The 16133-nt window shown below is 37.2% G+C and overlaps 1 protein-coding gene across 1 annotated transcript in view; it reads right to left on the bottom strand.

Moving 5' to 3' along the window:
- LOC111565691 (phospholipid-transporting ATPase ABCA1-like) overlaps positions 1–16133 on the bottom strand; it is a 197552-nt gene that overhangs the window by 100364 nt on the left and 81055 nt on the right. The window contains exons 23-29 of the mRNA XM_023265879.3: positions 13168–13385; positions 10802–10877; positions 7482–7684; positions 6117–6165; positions 3605–3715; positions 3425–3457; positions 2830–2969 (exon numbers count right to left, since the gene is read on the bottom strand). Coding sequence (XP_023121647.2) covers positions 2830–2969; positions 3425–3457; positions 3605–3715; positions 6117–6165; positions 7482–7684; positions 10802–10877; positions 13168–13385 — 830 coding nt within the window. The remainder of the gene's footprint in view (positions 1–2829; positions 2970–3424; positions 3458–3604; positions 3716–6116; positions 6166–7481; positions 7685–10801; positions 10878–13167; positions 13386–16133) is intronic.

Raw genomic sequence — 16133 nt, 5'->3', positions numbered from 1 at the left:
AAATAATTACACCTTTAACTGATTTAAATACAGTAAACTGTGTTAACTACAGATTTTTGGTAGATATTTGAAAGATATTTACAGTTTTGGCTTGTTTTTTTCTTTAAGTCAGTATGTAAATTTATACTTTTATACTGTGATGTTGCTAAAAAATATCTGTAATTGAATAAAATTGGTTGTTCAGTCCCTAATAGAAATAATTTACCTTTCAAATTTTGGCACATATCGGATACCAACAACTCCCTGACATTGCTAAGTCTCGCCTGTCCCCAACTTCCAGCCCCATAAATCACTCCTTTTGTGTTTGGTGTCGTAATCTCTTTTATATTCCCGCTAACCGCTTGTATGCGAGGAGATTACCTCACAGCACAGTCATATCTGCCCACAATGGGAGCTGTTGACACGATGGCGATGAAAAAAGAGAAAAAAGAAACCTTTAGCCAAATGAATAAAGAGGAAGGAGGTGTGCCCTTGCAGACAATGTGCACCCTTGTACCTACACATTGGCACACTTTATCCTTCCATCCTGTTCGGCGTCCTCGCTAAAGAGGGACGTCCCAGATTGACAGTGACTAATGAGGATTGGTGCTGCAGCAAATTACAAGAAGAACCTCACAAAGGTTGTTTCTCCTTCTCGCTTTACCTCCTTTATTTGCCCTAACGGAGCCCAGGTTGAGCTTTTGCAGCACAATGGCAGCTGTCATAACTGATGCATGATATTTACATTCACACACACCGTCAACAGAATTTAAGTCACTTTTTAGAAGTTGAGGTGAAAAAAAATTTAAGTACCTAGAAAATTGCTACTTACCAAAATTGGTTTTGACTCGTTTAAATTATGCCCGTTTATTGGCTTTGACTTCTGAAATTAAGTTTACGAGGAACAAAATAATATAGACACACACCTAATAAGCTAATAGCAGTCTGTCATCTCTGTAATTGTTAAGCGATCACATTTAATCCGTAGCTAATGAAAACACATGATTAGCGCGCAGTAAAATGAAGGAAAAACAAATCACGTGTGTCACTTTGCTTTTCTGCTGCCAATCACAGAGATCAGGTGAAACTGAGGCAAACAAAATACTTTTCATCGACTCTCTCTGAACATAAATCTATGAAGTCAAGTCAAATTAGTTTGTATACAGCACACTTAATACAACAACCATGGCGGCAAAGTGTTTTGCAATCAAAGAGATGACGATTAGCATTACGAATTAACCTAAAAAGTAAAAAAAAAAAAAAAAAAAAAAAAGGGAGTTCAGATCCAATGCTTTTTAATTTAAATATTAAATGCTGAAAGCCTACAATTTCATCAATTATGGGAAATAATCTAACTAATGCAATAATAGAGTTAAGGCCCGAAAGTAATAAAAATGACAGTTTAATCCAACTAATGGAGATTATTAAGGCTGAGACTCTACAGCATCTTTAACTGTTTAACGCTAAACTTTTGAGCCTACAAAATATATAATATAAATCAAAACTAATGCAAGGATTGTTTTTTTTAATTTATTAAATAAGTATTGTTCTGTTAATGAGAAAAATAAATGAAGTCAAATACAGTAAAAATCTGGCCAATAAAAAAAATACCAATATAAGAAAAAAAAATACTTCAATGTTATAAAAAAATTTATATATATATATTTCAAATAATGGCACATATCTGTAGAGTAATGATATTTTTACCAGATTTAAATACAGTAACAGTGTAATATTACACATTGTGTAACAATAAATTAGTAAAAATATTTTACAAAAAGGTATTTATTATTCATTGTTTTAACCTACTGTTTTCAAGAATTTGTTTAAGCTGGAAATTTGTTATTTTTTTCCTACGATTTCCCCTGATATAATCTATAATTTATTAAAAATTTAAAAATGTAGAAAATAACAGTTTAAAAATTTGTTTACCATTTTTCAATACTATGTGTCAGTACAATAACAATAGTTTTGCTGAGCTAAATGCAACAATTAATATAATTTTATGATCAAACACTGTTAAAAAAACATTTAACATGTTTTTTATAAGTCTGTGATTTTTCTAGTTAATATCTGTAATTTAACAAAACAAAGAGGATCTGTAAAATAAACAACTGAATATTTAATATATAGAACTTTTCTTTAAAATAATGGCAAATATCTGAATAAATACTATATTTTTGCTGATTTAAATAACGTAAAAGTACAGATTTCTGATGTGGAGAACACATAGAGCTAACATGTAAATTCATTCTTATTTTTTGGGATTTTACTTGTTATTGTCTGTAATTTAATGAAGCACCAAAAGTCTTTAAAATGACAGTAAATCAACAGTTGATAAATAGTTACAACCTGCTTATAAAATGAAAAAAGAAAAGAAAAAGAGAAAAAAGTGCTAGTGTGAGCCTGTAAAGTCTCTAAGTGTCAGTTATTGACATTTCTTTGGTCCCAGAAAGTGACTGACTGAAACTAAAGACCAAAAAAATCTTTCTGCAAAGCAGCAATAAACTCTGACTTTTGTCCCGTGGGTGTCTTTAGGTGAAACATGCCACAGCAGAGAAGGATTATTTCCCTACATGCAATTCACTGACATGCTGTTACATCATCCTGTTACTCACAAACTGCCTTCAGTGGCTTTTTCTCCTCCAACAACTTAAATTCTTCAACTATTGACTCCGTGGAGATGGATGACTTTTCCCCTCAGATTTTAAATTAGCTCACTCTATCATTTGTGTCATTAACCGATTTTGAGAGCCAACATGTATTTCACACAATCCTACCTTGATCCTCCCATGCAGCCCTACTAGCGTAACCCTTCAATCCATCAACCTGACAGACGGAGGCCATTACCTGGGCAATGAGTCCCTTGCGGCTCCTTCGGGCGTGGTGGAAGCGCTTGATAAAAAGTGCCAGGAACTGCCTTCTGATCAGCTTCCACCCGGTGATGACCGTGGATCCCCTCCCGCTGAGGCTGGCGTTCTTCTTTAAGTCTGGAGTGGACATGAACCCATGGTGTTATTTATCATCTGTGCGTATGTGGAAGAGCTGCTGAGCTCGCTAATGGGCTGATCAAATATAACTTAAAGCAGCACCAGCTCATTCCTCATTTTTATTTTGTGCATCTCATGAATTGACTCAGGAGGAAAAGAGCGATAAACAAGGGCTTTGTGGAGTCTTTGTTTTCTATCTTCCTATGAATACTGCGCTCATTATGATAATAAAGAAAATTCTGATTGAAAACCACTTCCAGCGATTTTTCTTTTTCCAGGAAGCAAAAATTGAAAAGGTGAAAAGCCAGGTGAGATAATGTATGTACTGGAAGAAAATTGACTTGAGCTCTTGTTTATTCGCTCTTTTCAAAAAGGCCACTGAGGTGAAACAGTCAAATTGAAGCCAAAGTTAATAAGTGAAGCACAAAAGCTTTTACAGAAAAAACAGCACCTACCTCCCACTTTACTCGAGAACTTTTCCTTCAAATCTACATGAGAAGCAGAAAAAGAACTGAGATTCTGCAACCATAAATATTAATGATCAGAGTATGTTCTGTATTGTTAATTAGATTTACAAGTGTTTAATTGAGTCTCTTTCATTATAAAGTAATTAGGAGAAATCTGGAAGGACTTGCCAGTCATTCCATTGATTTGTTCAGTTTTGGTTCGGACGCCGGCGATGCTGCTGCTGCTGCTTCTCCTCCTCTTGGATTCGCTTCTTTCTCTCACCAACAGCTCCTTTGTTGCTGTGGGAATACAAATAAGATATGTTGTTTTTGGCCTGACCCAATTTAGGGTTATAAATAACAATAAGAAGAGCTACCTGCCCCTGCAAGACGCCATATTATTCCCTGTAAAAAAAAAAAAAAAAAAAGAAGAAAAAAAAGCACAAACCCAGGTGCTTCAGGAAATCCGATTTTTGAGATTTAAACTGAAGAGTGAAGCTGGTTCGGGGACGGATGCAAACAAAAAACAGGAGACTTATCCAATGCAGTTGATTAACGACAAATACAGGTCATGACAGTTGGAAAACACAATAGGATTTCCACTGAGTGTTTACAATGAGTCGAGTGTTTCTGCTAAAAAACACAAACACCAGAAAAAGGGACTTACCTGTGAAATAACTGAGTTACTTTTGGACAAACTGCTAGAAAAGTGACTCATATTGTCTTTTACATCACTAGTATATCTGAGTTCAGACATTATTGTCTTTTAGGTTTCTCTGTTTATATTTTTTCTGTCTGATGTACCTTCAGGGTGTCGCATGGCAGCCAGATTCTATAAAGGCTTCTTATTGCTACTAAATGTGATTAAAGTTACCACCTAACAATCTAAGAATCAGCTGATATTTAATGTGCATTATCATTAGTACATTAGTAGAAGCTGCACAAAGTTGTACCTTCATACTATGAATATTTTCAGAATATAGGCCCTTAGAGTACTTTCTCCACAATTTCTGAGCCTCATACCTTCATCAGTACAGCAGATAGACACGTGGAATTTTCAGGAGTAAAATACACATTTGAGTTCTGCTAAAACTACGACCAAATCAGTTTTATATTCACTCCTGGTGTCATAATCGAGAGACTAAATCTGTTTTTTGTTCAGTCAACTTTGAGCATCGATATTGTGGGGTGTATCATGGTTTGAACAGCAAAATCGCAGCATCATTGGTTTCCTGGATGTGTTTCTATTTTCTGATAATTCAATAGAGAAAAAAGTGCATTTTGGGCAAACTTTCAAGGCATATATAAGCATGTGTGACAGGTAGGGCTGGCTCGAATAGCAATTTCTAGGCTCCGGATATTCAGCCCCGATTAACGACAAATATCCGGACCAGAAAATTCGGACCTCAAAATAACTATTCGGATACCACCTTAACGACTGAATATTGGGATATCTGGATATTCGGGTCGAGCTCTAGTGATAGGTGGTTGATAAGAACAAGTTCTACACAATGAAAGGATCATTTCATCTACATTTGATACCAGGAACATCTTCTATACATGATTCCTTTTGTATGAAAGTAATTTCAAACATAGACATATTTTAACCCTCATCAGTACACCTGGGGTCCATGCAGACCCCAGGGGTATAGAACTTGTCATATTTTTTTTATTTAAAAGTAGGATTTTTCAGTCCCTTGAGGTAGTTGTCACCCACGTAGTTGTCATCACATACTAAAGCTTATTTGATTGCAACCAGGTTTGTGATGTATATATAGAAAAAAAAACTGTTTCCCAGCCAGACCCCAGCCGGACTGTGCATCTTTTATTTATGTATGTTCGTGTTATGTTGCTCTTGTGATGACGTTTTCAGTTGCATTCTGTTTCATTTCAATTCAGGAGTTCTTAGACTAATATTGCAGGCAATACATGTCAGTCATCATCAAGTTATTTCATTGTTTCTTTCATATTTGAATCTATAGACGACACACATTTTAGGAAAATATATATTGAGAGGATATGTACAGGTACAGAAATGTGAAACGGATGAAATACTACTGGGGTCCAGCTGGACACTTGCAAATTGTAAAATTTGAGATTCTATTTACTTGAGGAATTAAAAGCAGCCTAATTCTTGCTCCATCACTTTCTGCTCCATAGAAAGACAACACCAAGATTACACATCATCACTGCTGTTCACATTCTGAGGATGGAAACTGACAGAACCAGAACTGAACACTATCAGAGAATAATCTGAAAAACTCTCAAACGAGCTCTGGATGCTGCAAACTGTTTTGATCAATGAGATTAAACTGTTTTATGAAACATGTGAACACCAAAGTTGTTTCTGCATTTCACAGCCAGAAGCTACTTTGGGAAAAATGTACACACAAAAAGAATTCTGTCTAGAAAATGATCGTGGTATCAAATCTTGTGAAAAAATTAAACTTTTCATGTACTATGAGGGATATTTTGATCCACCTCTTGTACTTTGAGGATCTGTAGCTTTACAAATATTCATAGTATGAAGGAAAAAATGTCATTAAATATACTAAAGTTATAGTAGATTAAAAAATCTGCTTATTCTAAGGAGGTCAGGTAGGAGGAACTAAAGGATTTCAAGCAGTTATTTTGCAGATGTGTTGACTTCATGCGTCTGCAGTGAGCTGTTTATTCCCATGATGTGCTTTAAGCATCTTACATGATATCTCTGCATCCACTCCGCTATCTTCTGCCACTTTCAGGAAAATCTGCAAAATGAAGAAATCAGAAATGATTATTAATTATGTATGTATGTCTCCCGACACGTTAGAAACTCACAAGCCGGATAAATGCAAAGTAATGATACTGCAGCTTGTTTCCCCCGCATTTAATAAACTCCAAATCTGCTCCGAGGTTGTGCGCAGATCTGCTGCAGATGCCAGTTATCGCTGTCGAGCTTCTGCTCAGCAGAGTTGGTGGTGCATTCAAAGATCCTAACCTTCACTTGAACACCTGCCAAGCGGCCTCTTGAAGAAAAGCGGCCTCCTTGACTTTATTTACTAATTCAAACCGTGTGTCAGATTGAATGAATCTCCGTATTTGTGAAGATTTTCTGACATTTATTCCAAATCAGCAGCTCTGTTTTAACACTGACCTGTTTTTAAGAAAAAACAAGGAACACCGCTGGGAATATAATGTCTGACAGCATCAAAAGCTCCACTATACAGGTGAAAAAAAAAAAAAAGAGACTAAACGTTATTATATCAGTAATTTCCATGATACTTCCATTCTATCTGCTCCTGTTTATTAGCTTGGCATAATAGAGAATCACTGCCTATTTCAACTGAAGTCTATCTGGACTTCAAAAGAAGACACGGACGGATGGAATAACCGCGTTGTGGTAGAATTTTCGAAATTCAAAAGGAATTATTCACATCGCCTGCAGGCCACGAGTGTCTAATGCACGTCTGAGTTACATGACAAGCATTAGCCAACAGTCACTCAGCTTTATTACCCAGGACTAGTCTCTGCTTGACAAAAATACAGCATGAGTCACTTGTTTAGTAGAAATATGACTGTATATGTGACGATAACAACACCACAAGGGCCAATTCTACTAGCGGTGCAACGCTTGTGAGGAAAATGTGTGTAATCTTCTGCATTATTCTTATTCTCTTTAAGATTTAAAGTCCTGCAACTGCAATTAAAACTGTGTTTTATGTCATTGCGATGAATTAACATTAAATCTATGACATAAACGTGATGCAAGCAGCAGAAATGTGGATTATCTGAAATTTTAATGGAGATTAAAGCCACTTCTGTAGGTGCTGCTTCATTGAAAACTCAGTGAAAATTATCTTGTTCTTGAATCGGGCACGACTTTCATCATCAACACGGAAAAAAAATAGAAAAATCAATACTGGAATCTGAGGCAAATGATTGATTCTAGACTCCTGTGGTTTCAAACTGAAGCAAAGCAAAGTGATGAAAAGTGAATTTACAGCAAGAAGAAAGGAAAAGAAGCAGAAAGTATATGTTCCTCTGCTAGTGTATAGCAGCGCTGTCAATCCCACGTTGGCTTTACCTCCTCCAGCGTGGTGTCGGAGATGCCGTAGCTGGTCAGGCCGAGGTTATTCATGGCTCGGTCGAGATCTTGGAAGAGATGGGCAAAGGTCCCGTCTCTGGCTCCACCGTAGGGCAGGATGTAGGTGATCTCCTGACCGATGCTCTCCAAGAAAACCGCCTCGGGGACGTGGCGACGCACCAGTTCACCCACGGCCGTCAAATCTGTCCAGATGAATCAAATTACTCAGAAAGCAGAACTCAAAAGGACACAAATGGAAGACATCTGGGGGTGAATTCACGTTATTTAACACCCAAAAAAAAAATGCAATATTTCAATGACAGAGCGCAATGACGTGACATTTAAAAACACTGTAACAGATCAGTGGACATAATTCCCCGGCCTCATCCATCCTGAAGCCGGGTCTTAGCGAGAATCAATCCAGACAGTGTTGCAGAACGCACCGCATCCATTATTGATCCAGAACCTCTCATACATAATTACAGCAGCTTAACAACCGCTGGCCTGGTGCTTTATGAAGAAGTAAACGGATCTGCTTCACACATCAGACTGAATTATTTGTGAAAATAAGCCGGCTCACTATTAATAAAGAGAAACGCGCTGTCACTCGTGGAGATGTGATTACTTTTATGGCGTTTTCTAGCTCACATTTAGTGGGTTTGATTTATCGTCATTGCACCATCACCTGAGAGGTTTCTGCTCATCATGTCATGGTTAAAAACGATCAAGACTCATCAAACAAACAGCATGACATGATTTTTTGCTTTATTTCTACAGTTTTCACATTTTAAAAGTCTAGAAAAGTATAAAAACTGAAGTTCAGGCAAAAATGATAACTTATGTGAGGATTTTAAAGAGGAAAATTGGTTCTTCATGATATTTGTAGATTTAAGGATAGAATACAAGTCAGTTTTTCTTTGACTGTATTTAAGAAACATGTACTTCAACAGCAGAAAGTCATGAATATGTAAAAGACAGCTAGAGGGAAAAGAAAATCAAACCATATTTGAAGAAGCATTCCAAGCTGTGAGAACATAAAACCTGCAAAAAGACCTTAAACCTGCAATAACTGATCCAAAACAGTGAGTTTGCCAGCAGGACGGCTAAACGTGGAATGGAGCAGTCGGGAGCTGTAGACTCAGGTGATAATTCTCTTTAAGTACATCACTATGAGCTTTAACATCGGCACACTGCGATCCGAAACCTCGGTATAATTAAAATACTGATTACAGCCCTGCAGGACAAAAGTCCTTTTTAATCTCGTTTCTAGAAAATTTTGCATTTAATTTGGGGAACCTGCCCTGCTGCTGTTTAATCAGAGAATGAACGATTTGGCTCCTTGTGAACATCACAAATGGATGGGTGGTTGTGAAATAAATCAACTACAAGTATGGTTTAACTCACTATGGCTACAAAAAACACACAATAGGGGTTAAAGTCAGTGTTCATTTGCTCGGAATTTAGCATAACTTCCAAGATATCATCAAAATTTACTTGAACAAGACACAAAGACCTCTTAACTTTATATTGGATTATACCATCTCAAACCATCAAATACCTGCTTGATCTTCTCTGATTTGTCTGAAATGTAATATTGGACGAGTAGATTAAAATCACCATGAAAAGTCCCATCTTTGAGCTTATTAACAAAACACTTCATGATGCCAAAGTCGACTAGTGATATTTTTGAACTAAATGTAGCTGCATGTCACAATGATACAAAATAAAATAGTTTTTAATATGAAATATGTCGTCACAATGGTCAAAATAAGAAAAGCACTCAGAGAGAGCAGTATTTCGCCAAGGCTGCATAGTTCTTCTATAATTTCTGATGGATAAGTCCAGATAAGTCCCGATAAGTCCACTGGTGGCTTTGTAGTAGGATCACAATCATGTGATCGTCAGCAGGCAGCTGACGTAGCGTTCACTTGTTGTCACAGTGATGCCGTGCTGCTATCTTGCAATGATACAGAAATCTTTAACACATCCGTGGATCCAGACTATAAGCTGCATCACTGCTAAAATCTAATCACTTGATCCTTGTGTCATTTCTGACCTGCCCTGAAAATTTCATCCAAATCTGTTAGTCCGTTTTTGAGTAACGTTGCACACAGACAAACAGACGGACAGACAAAGGTATGCCGATCATCACATAACTCCGCTGCATTCCTTGGCTGAGTAAAAAATATGTTTTCATTGAACTTTGATAACTGAAGTTACACCACAAAAATGAAAATATTAGTAGATTGTCTGATCCAAGTAAAACAAAGTTCTGGAGTTTCACTTTTATCTGTAATATGAGCATATCCTTCACCCCAGTTGCTACATGGAGTCCGAGGACTTCTTCAGGAAGAACAGATTGATCAGTCCCAAATGCTTCCAGGTTATGCTGGAATGAAATCAATGATGGTGACTAAAACCACATTACATGCCAGTATTCAAAAGTTTTTTTCTTAGTTATATTTAAAGAATCATCTTAAAAATCCTGAACTCTACTTAGATAATAAAAAAAAGGTTTTGTGGTACAAGCCGTCAATCAGTTATGAAAGTTAAACAAAAATAACTGTCATTTTTGAAGTATTTCATATTTAAAATATTCAGTACATTTGTTTTGTTTTATTGTAACACTAACTACATATGTCTCAAATAATATGACTGATTGATTTCTACATTATCAATATTTTTGATTTAAGATGGGATTTTTCATGACAGAATTTTTTTTCTTATTTCAACTAACCCAAACCAGAGATTATTTGGCCTGCTTGTCCAATATTACAGATTCTGAATCAATGGCATGGTGATAAATACCAGTGAAAATTTCAGGCTTTTATCTTCAATAGTTCCTGAGATATTCTTCATAACATTTTAAACATCCATAGTTTATGATAAAGAAAAAAAGTTTCAACCAAATCAGAGATGGTCAAACAAAAGGAACCTGATAATTCAAGATAGAATAACCCTATCATTAAAAATTCCCATGTGCAGCTACCTCTTTATTGGGACATTAAAGTGCACCCAGCCAGTAAGTAGAAGATTTGAAAAGCATCTCAAGGCAGCAATTACTTTAGTTCTAATGTTGTGTTGGTTGTTTATGTTAATGGACTTTGGGAACAACTGGATAACGCTACTTTGACAGGTTTAATGTTTAATATTTGCCTGTTTTGGGATCTTTTCCACACAGTTTTGAAGAAGCATGACACTACCAATTGCTTGTTGTTCTTGTGTACGTCTTAGAAACTGTGTAATATCTCCACATATTACTGGTTTACATCATGCTAATCGCAAAACATGACTGACAGTAACAAAGATGAAGTTTGTACCTGAGGGATCAGAGTTGCTCCAGGTTTGGCTGCTGATTCCTTCATCAAGGCTGCCGTTGGAAGGACAGTCTGTCTCCTGTTAATCAGAATTGGATTAGAAAGGCTTTATCAGGTCTTACTACTTAGAATGATGAACAGCGCCTCCTTGACAACTCCTGTCTTAGATTAATAAAATAACGAGCATCCACAAGTTTCTATTTAATTGCTCTAAATAAAGCTACATGCACGTGTCAACAAGAAACGCTATGATGGAACACTGAGCCGTAATCTTATCAGTCCGAGGCGATACACAGAAATGATAACATTTTAATTTCGACAAAAGGTTGAATGAGCCTTGCTACATTATTTTAAGAACTTTATGACATTTATTAAATGGAGTTTAATCACAATGAAATGAGATCAGGGCAATCTAACTTTGTCCAGGTCTGTTTCCCCGTTATATCGGCTGTGTAATTGCAAACTCTTCCAATTAATTACAAAAGTGTCATGCAGGAAAAAAAAAAAAAAAGAGGGGCTTCGTCTCTACCTCGCTGGTAAAGGTGTTTGTTTATTTATTTATTTCAAACAAATGACTCGGCTCACCTCAAAGAGCCTGCAGACAAATGGTAATCGCTCTCGCCCTCTGGCATCAGTGCATCTTGTTCATTTGCTCTAATTGATTAAAACTAAGTGTGCGAGGCACCATTGGCGAGCAAAAGCGAGAATCACCCCCCCACCCCCCTTCCTCCCCAGTGACAATTAGTATCATCCAGCACGTAGGCGTTTGCCAATTCTCATGCTGGGAGAGACTAAACACAGATCATTACGGGGGGGAGGGTGGCAGCAGAAAAAGAGGAAAGTCAGAGGGAGCAATGTTCAATAATAGACCAGAGAGAAGTTGTGTCAAAGGGGCTTGCAGCTGAAGATGTGTGTTTGATATATGAAGCCAAAAAGAGTGCCCCCCTTCCAATTACAGCAGGTTTATATGAAGCTATTTTAATAGGGACGGAGAAAGGAAGGGTAATTGTGTGGTCAGGCCGGGTCCCACTCAGCAAATTTGTGTTCATCTGAAGATAATGAGACCATACAGTTATCTGTCGACTGCCATATGAGAAGCTGAAACATCCTTCACACACCAAAAATCACGTTTTTTGGTGATCTGGTGAGAGATATTACCATTTCATCGTTGTTTGTAAACTCGTTTCATGTGGAAGAATGAGTCAAATGTCTCAAATGTTGGATACTGACCAACTAAAATATGTAAAGCAGCGATCTAAGACAATAGCTGGGCACAGTCGCCATGGCAACACAGTCAGATCATGGTAAAAGCATTACTGTAAACACTAATAGCAAGTTTTACATTACCTGACCAAAGATTAAGTGGAAGTGATACATGAGTAAGACGAGCAGTTAGCTATACTTTTTTTTTTTTTTTTTTAACATAAAAAACAGAAAAACAACACAGCAGCCATGTTCATTGTTATTTCTCATCAATGGACTCTGCAAACGTCTCCCCTGATACAAGAATCACTTTGAAAAAGGAAAATGTATCAATCATTTTGTGGCAAAACTTGTTTTTTGCAGCTTTTTGCATCACCACAAAGGCATCAAAACATAAAATTTTGAGTTGTTTATAAGAACCTTGAAAGACTTTGGTGTCAAACAGTTGCTAAAAAATGATCTCACATCCACCTGGTCCATTACGATTGGCTGTCAGGCACAAATGGTTTCCAAAATCTAAAATCCTTCTGAACTTTTACGTGAGTTTGTCTGAGGATTATCCGTACCAATTCTGGTCAAAATTTTGGACATGACAAGTTGACATCTATTAGGTTTTTATTCAAGACTTATATAAATTCTTTGAGGATTGAGGTCTAGAGGCTCTTTTAAAATGTAGCCAAGTAAGAGAATAAAAGATGTTGGCGCATAGATAAGAAACTTGGGTAACAATAAAATATTAAAAGCCAAAGTGAATGAAAGAATAAAAAAAAATTAATCAGAGCACTTTAAGTTTTCAAAACAAATGAATCAACTGAAATAAGAACTAAAAGTAAAAGATGATGAAATTGGAAACTTAAATGCCCTCAGGACAGAAATGAGTCCAGCTTTTGATTGTTCTACAGGTTATTCCAGGTTGCAATGAGCAAAAGTAGATTTTTCAGCCTCAGTAAAAACATCATTGGAGTCTGTTCAGTAAAATCCCATGTTAAAAGACAGCCTTGAAGTAATCTAAGGAGTTCAAAAAACAAAAAAAGCCTCATAATTACCTGCAATAACAATTATTAGTTTGAGGCTAACATGTAAAATGCATTTTTAAATTATCACAGTGCTCCCTAGTGGTAAAATGACCCACTTTGCTTTCAAAATTCAAAAATCCATTAGCTTACCTGTCGCGCCTTTTTGGCCTGAATCATGCCGCTACGCTGGGCTGCCATCTTTTCAGTCCCATCTCTGACCAGAGTGAGGTAGTAACCGCTGCCGAAACATTTCTTCAGGAAGAGCGAGGAGCCACAGCATCGCATCTTTCCGTGGGAGATGATGGCAATTCGATCACCCAAGATGTCGGCTTCGTCCATGTGGTGCGTGGACAGGATGATGGTTCGACCTGAAGTGAGGATGAACGAGATTGAATTGATGCTACCTAAATGAGCAAAATAAGAGTGTGAAGTTGTGGGTATGTTTGTGTGTAAGCGACTGATGTAAAGAATAAGACACTGGATTGCAAATATGATGAAAAAAAACAGCATTTCTAAAGCATTTTTATATCTGTGCATGTTGTTTGTTTTTACAACTGTCGTTATTAAAAGGAAGCCACACAAGCAAAGATGCCACAGATCTAAACTGTTCAAATCAAGCCAATATCACAATCTGTCTCTGCATGGTAGTCACTTATCTCCTTAGTGTCGACTCTGCTGTGTTTTTTACTCCTGCTTATCCGCATGGCAACAAAGCAAACTCCAGTAGAGAGCGTGGGTGTGAATCTGGGACAAAATTAAAATGATGATAAAGGCCACCCTAAGCCTACTTTTCAGCGTTTCTATGAGACCATGTTTTTTATTCCAGCTCTCGCTTTTGTTCGGCGAGTCCTTTGATTCGAGAGGCTTCAAACTGAACACAATCGCAATGACAACTACAGCATGCATTGTGAGATTATTCACAGGTGCTCTAATCCTTTCAAATCATGCTGTATCAGATAACACGTATTAATTATCACATACCCCAGAAATCAGGGGAAAAAAAAGAGGCTCGATCTGTAATGAAGTCACAGCGTGGTCATGTCTGTGCAGTCGACATGAAAGCAGAATCACAGAGTAACTGGGTAACTTTTGATCCTGTAATGTTTAAAAGGAGAAAACATTTAACCTGATGCCTTTATTAGTATGAAATAAATTTGCTTAGAAGTCAGTTACTTTGAAAAGACTGTGCTGTCTACAGTTTATTATTTTTTTTCAATTATAAAGGCCAAAAGAGTCATTAAATAGTAATTATTGATGGGCGATTAGCGATGCTAATAGTGTGGCTATGTGGGCGGAAAGAGAAAAAATATTATCCAGGCTCAAATATTTCCACAGCTACTGAATTGATTGGTATATGTCTTGGTAAAGACATTCATTGTGATCAGAAAATGGATGCTAATTGTCTTACCTTCAGATTTTTCTTGAAGCACCTACAGTTTTCTTGAGAAATATCTACATATCTACTACTATATGTGTTGTAAATCTGTGGCAGGATGCTAGGGATGCAAATTTCGCATAATTTTCTAAATCAATAATCAGCAGCCTAATCAAACAACTGATAGTACAAACAAAGAAGATTTGTCCTGTGCTGATATTAAAAGTTGAGTCTATGGATACATGTGTGGGCTGAGAAGTTGGCTCTGTTATTTATGCCAGTAAACTACAAAAACATTGTCCTAGTTGGTCCCAACTTGTTTTAAATACATGCACTCTGTCTGGAGGTCATTACGCCTCGCATAGGTCTTTTCCTGGTGCCCAATGTTAGTTAAACCCTGACAATGCTCACAGCGCAGGTATAAATCTGTCATTTTGCACTTATTTCAGTTGGCTTTGTCCTTCGCTTCCACTATCTTCATGCTATCATTCTGAAAATCCACTTTCCCACAGGACAGCCTCTGGGCTAGCAACCTACAATGCTAAACATTTAAAGTTTTGCAGAGGTTCTGAATCACACAGTGAGACAGTGCTGCTAGTTTTCTTTGGTAGTTTTTCCACTTTAATGACAGCACTAGTCTCTCTGCACGCAAATGTTCTGCCAAAGCATTTCCACCATTTAGAGGCAACACAGAAGTCGTCTTCACTTGATAAATGTGAAACATTAAAAGAACTACAAACAAGCAGAGCTTCCTCCCCTAAATCAGTATCATAGTGTGGTGCAGCCAGACCATTATGTTTAATAGAAGGAGCTAGCTGAGCCAAACTACTACAATATTAAACAGTAAGACACTCCACCTGGTGGAACAAGGAGGTACTACAGCTAATCTGCAATACATTTTCTGACATCCGTGTAGAGAATACAGCTTTTTATTGTCTTTTGGAGCTTGGGGAGTGTGAGTACACCCTACTCTCTCCACATTACATTTCAGAAAATGTCCTACTGAAACTTTAAGATGAGGTTTGTGACCAATTACGTAACATTAAGTAACAGCTTGGATGCAGAAATGTACCTTTTTCTTAACACATGGTTGAGCTATTCAGTAGTCAAATATATATTCGATTGATTTTACTAACTTTAAAGCATATATTATGTAGGGAAATGGTATGAAATTAAAACTCAGTATTAGCAGATGCTAAATATTAAATAACTCGTCTCACATCAGGGGCAAAATAACCTAATCGGAATATCCCCATCTATTAGATAACACAACATTTTGCTCATACATTTGGAGTTTTCACCCCTTCTTCACCAAATTTGCAGGTGTTTATTGCCAAAGGTCGGGTGCTGTGCTGGCCATTTTTACACTGTGCTAGTAAAATCTGTATCCTGGCAGGTCACATTATCCCTCAGACAAGGACACACTCAGAGGTCATTAACTGCACTCCAATGTACTCATTTTGCTTGCCCAACTATTTCCGCTTTCCCCCCCCCTTCTCTGAAAGTACACACTCACACTTTTTGTGCCCTGCCACCAGCTGAGCTGCTAAATCCATCCCTTCTCAGTTAAGTATTGCTGCCTTATGCTATGCCAAGCAAGTCTGGAGCTCTCTCTATACAGACTCCAACAAATTGCCCAAGATGAATGAATGCCCACAACCCAGTCAATTTAGCATATGGGGGGAAAAAGCTATGCTTATGAAGGGGGAGGCTGGGGGAGATTGCTGGAGGTTTATTTTCG

The sequence above is a fragment of the Amphiprion ocellaris genome, chromosome 23 (assembly GCF_022539595.1).
Source record: "Amphiprion ocellaris isolate individual 3 ecotype Okinawa chromosome 23, ASM2253959v1, whole genome shotgun sequence".
Taxonomy (NCBI): Eukaryota; Metazoa; Chordata; class Actinopteri; family Pomacentridae; genus Amphiprion; species Amphiprion ocellaris.
The sequence above is the reverse complement of the archived record's forward strand: the minus strand, read 5'-3'. Positions and strand labels throughout refer to the sequence as shown.